Source organism: Lolium perenne, chromosome 5, assembly GCF_019359855.2.
Source record: "Lolium perenne isolate Kyuss_39 chromosome 5, Kyuss_2.0, whole genome shotgun sequence".
Taxonomy (NCBI): Eukaryota; Viridiplantae; Streptophyta; class Magnoliopsida; order Poales; family Poaceae; genus Lolium; species Lolium perenne.
This window is the reverse complement of record NC_067248.2, coordinates 83,565,131-83,571,468: the sequence shown is the minus strand read 5'-3', so window position 1 is coordinate 83,571,468 and position 6,338 is coordinate 83,565,131. Positions and strand designations below refer to the sequence as shown.

Genomic DNA, 6,338 nt, shown 5'->3' with positions numbered 1-6,338 from the left:
TTACTTTGGCAGCTTCAGGCTTGAGATCGTCTTCACAAATGTTGACCATGTAGGATAGATGCGATCTGCAAGGTAGTATCCCTTGTTATAGTGGCGCCCATTGACCTCATACTTAACCGGGGGAGCATGGCCCTCAACAAGCTTGGCAAAGACAGGAGAGCACTCCAAGACGTTGATGTCGTTGTTTGAGCCTGCCATTCTGAAGAAGGAGTGCCAATCCAGGTATCATATGTAGCCACTGCCTCAAGTACCACACTACATCCTCCTTTGTGGCCCTTGTACATGCCCTGCCAAGCCATTGGACAGTTCTTCCATTTCCAATGCATGCAGTCAATACTTCCAAGCATCCCGGGAAATCCTCTTACTGCATTGATTGCAAGTATCTGCTCAGTATCTTGAGCAGTGGGTGATCTCAAGTATATTTCTCTGAACACTGCTATGATTGCCCTACAAAACTTGTATAAGCAATCAATGGCGATGCTCTCGGCTATGCACATATAGTCATCGACAGTGTCAATCGGAGCTCCATATGCAAGCAATCGCATAGTGACCGTGCATTTCTGTAGCTAGGAAAACCCAATCATGGTTGTGCAGTCCGGTTTGCATCGGAAGTAGGGGTCCAAGTCCTAGACGGCATACACAATCTTCAAAAAGAGATCCCGGCTCACCCTGAACCAGCGCCAGAATACTACCTTAGGTTGAAGCGGTTCATCAACAAAGTAATCGGCGTACAACATGATGTGCCCATCCAAGCGTTGCCTCGCCTTGGCCTTCCGGCGTCCCAGGGCAGAGCCGCCACGCTGCGGCTTTAAGTTCCGCTCAGCGTATAGGGTGGCCAGAGATGCCAGGATCATCATGTGCTCTTCATCTTTGGCGGCAGCGGCGTTCTCCTCCTCCAACAGCAAAACAAACATTTGCTCGTCCTCGTCGTCGGAGTCCATAGCCGAGCAATCAAAATGCCGAACAACTCACGGGCGTGGTGCTGTAAAGGTCGGCACAGAGAATGGCACGGGGATCGGCAACGGAATGACGGTGAGGTGATTACAATGGCGATCTCGGCAGTAGCTAGGGCGTGCGGCCTTTCTACCGACGTATACGCGACAGTAGAGGGTGGGGGTGGTGCCAGCGGCGAGGTGGCAGCGACGAGGTGGTTTGGGCAGCGCGAGTGGAGTGAGGGAAATCTTTATGGGTATGACACCGACAGACCTAGCCCACACGCTTTTTCTGTTCATCCGGCGCTCGCAGGCGCTCCCCGGAGTGTTGGATTCGGCCTGCGATCGCCGGATGAAAAATAAGCCTAATCCGGTAAAAATTAGGCTCTGAAAACGCGGCTGAAGAATTTTCATCCATCTGACGATATGGTTCGGCATGAGGAGAGGGTTCCGGGGAGCCTAGTGGAGATGCTCTTCGCACCAAGTGCCGAAGGTGCAACGGCGACATGGCACAGCTGACACATGAGCTGGACGTTAGATAGGGGTTGGCGGAGCAACAGACAACTATAAGCTCTAATCATTAATCAACTAATCGTCAAAGAAAATGGTTCTGTTCTCAGACAAAGAGCAGATGTTTGATGCCTAGGTATGATTTTGGTTACTGGGCCGTAAATTCAGCTACCTCTGTAACCAGATCCCTGCCGCTTAATAGAGATACCAGGCAAGAATACCAACTTTTTTTGTGAAACTTTTGAATTTAAATGGCTTAGAGCATCTCCAGTCGCGTCCCCCAAAGGGATTTGTGGCGCGCCGGACAAAAAATACGTTCCAGCTGTGTCTCCCAAAGCCCATTTTTGTCCGGCGCGCCCCGATACGGTGTCCGGCGTCCCGAGCCCGTCCCCGTCCCACAGGGGACGCTCCTGGCACGCCGGACACAACGAAAAGCGAGGCGAACCGACGCGGGGCCGACCCATCAGCGGCTTGGACGCTCAGCCGCCGCCTACGTAGCGACGGTGTAGTTGACGGGAAGCGGAACCGTCGCATTGGCAACCGTGTCGACGACGCGGCAACCGCCGGAATGGAGTCGGGACTCCTCGGAAGAGCAACCGCTGCTCTTTTCGACTTCTGCGCCGCCGTTCATCCGCGCTCAATAAGACCCGTACGTCGGCGCTTTTGGATCTTCACCGGCGCATCCGACACCTCCAGCGACGATGAGCTACATCTCCGAGCTCCCGTCCGACACCTCCAGCGAGGGAAAGCCTGCTGGATGGCGCCATTGGTGGGAGAGAGCTCGGACGCCCAGCAGCGGCGACGATTCCCTCCCGCCACCTGACAGCGCGGAGGAATGGCTGGGCGTGGAGGAGGACGCGGAGGAAGAAGGGTCAGATGAGGCGGCGGTGGCCCGTGCGAAGGCGGAGGCGGACGCGAAGGCCAATACCGCCAAGGCCAAGGCCAAGGCCAAGGCGCAGCCGGTGATCACGGGCGAGAACGAGGAGGACTCGGACACGTCGGCCGACACCGCCTCTTCGGAAGAGGTGACGAGCAGGAAGCGCCACCGTGATGACGACGACGAGGCGGGGCCATCATCGAAGAAGAAATTGTTTAAAATAATTTATATGTAATTTAATTATGTTTTTTTGAAGTTTTATATGTAATTTGTTTATGGTAAACCGATTTGAATATTAGTAAATAGTTTTATTCTATCTATAAGAAGTATTTTAAATGTTTGGGGACGACGTTTGGGGGACGCGACTGGGGAACGACGTCCCCCAAACGCGGCACCAACGAAACACGTCCCCCAAACGCTCAATCCGGCGCGCTTTGGGGGACGGTTTGGGGGACGCGGCTGGAAATGCTCTTAGCATGGATAAATAAGTGTGTATCTCTATTCGGTTATTGCAGCACGACTTGGCACAGTGCCTAGCTCCGTTGTCGGTGTCACCTCTTCATGTAGGTCAGCTGGTTTGATTCCCAGCTGTACTTTTATTTTGGCTTAAAAAAAGGTATTCCTCCTTGGAGAAAATAATGCAAAAAAGTCAAGCGTAAGTAACAGATCGCGTGACCTATTAGTGTAGAGAACAATGCAACAGAGCAATGCACACCTAGTTTGGTTATTAGCACCAGTTTTAGAAGCTATTTATATCTTACTAAGAAATTTTGAATTCAAAATATTTATATCTTACTAAGAAATTTTGAATTCAAAATTTCGGTCACCAATTTGTCCAATAATCGGTTAGAATTTTCGATAACCGTAGTAACAAGAAATTCCAACTGTCCTATGAATTTGTTTTTCTATGGGGAACCAAACCTTCTGTAGAATACATGCTCCTATGTAAGGCTGGACGTTCGGAGAAATCTTTTGGCTCGGCCCGACCTTTTGCTGGCTTGGCCTGAGTTGAGCTCAGCCCGCAATAGAAGTGGACCGAGTCGAGCCCAAAAACTTGGACTGCTACGGGCTTTTGGCTCGGCAGCTCGGCTCGGTCCGGCTCGAAAACTCGCATTTTTTGATGAATTATGAAAAGGGAGAGGTGCGCTCGTTTCTTGCCCGTGAGGGGATCAGCGAGGGACTATGGCACATTTCGCTCCTCACAGTCGGTCACCTTGTTCTCCATGAGACTGTTCTCCAACCCGCACATGCACAGAGCCCCCACGCACCGCCGCCCAACCGCCTCAGATGTCGCTGCCGCCGGTGGTACATGACGAAATCACATCCTCCTAGCCCACTACCGGACTCCCCCGTCCCACGAGCGGCGTCTCTGCTGCAGAATCGCTCCTCGTCCTTCCATGACGCCATGGACTCGAAGAAGCAGAAGCCATGCCCTCGTTGTACGAAAACCCGACGCCAGCGAGGAAGAAGAAGGGTATCCCCAACCAATCTAGCTTCCGCTGAAAGCCTTCTTCCGAACCGGATTGTTGCCAAACTACCGGAGCTTCCTCCCCTCAAGCTCTGAGATGCCTCGCCGCCAACCCTGCAGCCAGTCTGCATGTAGCTTTCGACTGCGCCCCCCATAGAAAGATGGGCCCACCTGTTATTAACCTACCACGTCAGGCTCGAGATCTAGAACGAGTTTCAGAGTTCATTGATGGGTCAAGCTGAGCCAACTTTTCCTCGACAGCCAAACGAGCCAGCCTGAGCTGAGCCAAAAGCCAGCAAGCCAAGGCTCGTGTCCAGCCTTACTCCTAGGCGCTAAAAACCCATGCATGTAACAGTTGCATATGCTTGCTTGTAACAAACAAATTGAAATAGTAGGGAAAATGGTCATCTGATCTCGGGCTCAGATGAGCCCATTATCATGTCCCTTCAAACACGCCAAGATTCACCGGCAACAACTGTAATCCATAGCGTATTCTATTTTCTAGCAATTGTGTAACAGTGCCATGGCCCACACTTGTCGGTTGAATCAATGCGGTAGATGCCGTTTTATTCCGTCTTTGATCCGTTTTCGATTGTCACCGCCCCACACCTGCTTCGCTCCCCCATTGCATCTCTGCAACCGGCGATTTTTCCATTCGCTCAACTATGCATCATCATCTTCATCGCCGTTGCTGACTCCCACGATGAGGACTGAGTAGTTCTCCCTTGAGGCTGATGGATTTACCGGTAGCTATGTGGTCTATCTATCTCTCCATGTATAATCTTTATATGATCATTAGCTTTGTAATCTAGTTGAATAAGGAGATATTATGCTTCAACTATTGTGCTACTCAAGTGGTTTTATTATGTGATCTCCGGGGACACCTTGTCCAACGGTGTGAAGGTGATAGTGTGCACACCGTATTTGTTTCTTATGCTTAATTTATAGAAATACTTATGAATCGTGGTGACTAGTTAGTACCATCTTTGTATGCTCAAAGTGAAAGTGTGGGGTGTCCATAGATTGGAAATGCGAAATTTAAGAAATGCTTATGCAGACCTGCGCAATGAATTTGTGTTTATTATCAAACCGGAGAGTGGTTCAGAGTAGCATAGTGAAGTGATAATATCTATATATTCTGTTGTGGTATCATTGTTGAGAGTGTCCACTAGTAAAAGTATGATCCCTAGGCCTTGTTTCCAAGCATTGAAACACCGTCTACAACCAGTTCCCGCTACATGTTTGTGTGCTGCCATTTTTATTTCAGATTGCAATTACTACTTACAATCATCCATATTACTTGTATTTCACTATCTCTTCGCCGAACTAGTGCACCTATACATCTGACAAGTGTATTGGGTGTCTTGGGGACACAAGAGACTTCTTGTATCGTAATTGCGGGGTTGCTTGAGAGGGATATCTTTGACCTCTACCTCCCCGAGTTTGATAAACCTTGGGTGATCCAGTTAAGAGAAATTTGTTGCTGTTCTACAAACCTCTGCATTTGGAGGCCCAACACTGTCTACAAGAATAGAAGCGTGCATAGACATCACCCACCACTTAGCACCAGGATTCTCTCTCACAACCCACCGCACCAGCATGTCGTCGGCCGCCTCGAGCGCTAATTTTTTTGATAGAGAACATGTATTCTTAGCACCGGATTTCAATTCTTCTGCCTCTCACTTGTTCTCCACCCACAACAAATGTTGAGGTTCTGCTTTCGCTACGGAGTTCCAAGATTTCCACATTCCACACACAATGATTTCTGCAGTTCCAAGATTGCAGAAAGCTAGGATTAGAGACACACCTTTTGGACCAGCTGGTAGCTTATTAGGTTCTGCTTTCGGTACGGAGTACGAACTGAGCTTATTCTTTCTTTGAGCTATCACCAGAGACCCTAGATTTGACTCCATCATCTTCAACTCCAGTTCCCCCCGCATACCTAGAGTCAACTCCATCGATGTGACAATCTCTGCCACAACTGCGGACTACTCACCGTCCAGATCGGTGCCCGCACGTCTTGGTCACCTCCATGGTAGGAAAGCTCTCTCCGACCGGCGCCCTCGTATACTCTCCGTCGTCGCCAACCACCTACAACTCCGACCAAATGCGCACATATTTTTTATCTTCTGTACATACCACACGCACGAGTCAACGTTGCCGAGTCAAGGGACGGCGTTCGCTGACCGTCATAGCCGACCGTCATAGCCTAGCCCACCGTAACCCATCGACGGATACACGTATCGACCTTCTCCACCGATTTATGCGTGTCAGACTAGTCATAGTGGGGAGTAACATCGACTAGTGTCATGCATATGACACTAGCCTATGTTACTACCTTCATAGTGCATAGTAATTTAGATATAGTATCATGGGTGAGTGTATTAATTAGCTTGTAGACTCATCCTACATTGAAAAGTGTGATGTTATGGTAACATAGCTAGTTACCACAACAATCTTTTTCTTCATTTAATTTCATGTCATGTCATTAATTTGCCTAGTTGACAATGCATGTAGCTCTATATTACTACATACCTTAGGCTGGTGCCAA

The 6,338-nt window shown here is 49.5% G+C and overlaps 1 protein-coding gene across 1 annotated transcript; it reads right to left on the bottom strand.

The window, feature by feature from the left end:
* LOC139831535 (uncharacterized) lies at positions 1-941 on the bottom strand. Its single transcript, XM_071820831.1, has 3 exons — positions 669-941; positions 283-566; positions 1-199 (listed from the first exon to the last, which is right to left on the bottom strand). Exons 1-3 carry the CDS (start codon positions 939-941, stop codon positions 1-3), a joined length of 756 nt encoding a protein of 251 aa, XP_071676932.1.
* Positions 942-6,338: the final 5,397 nt, after the last annotated feature.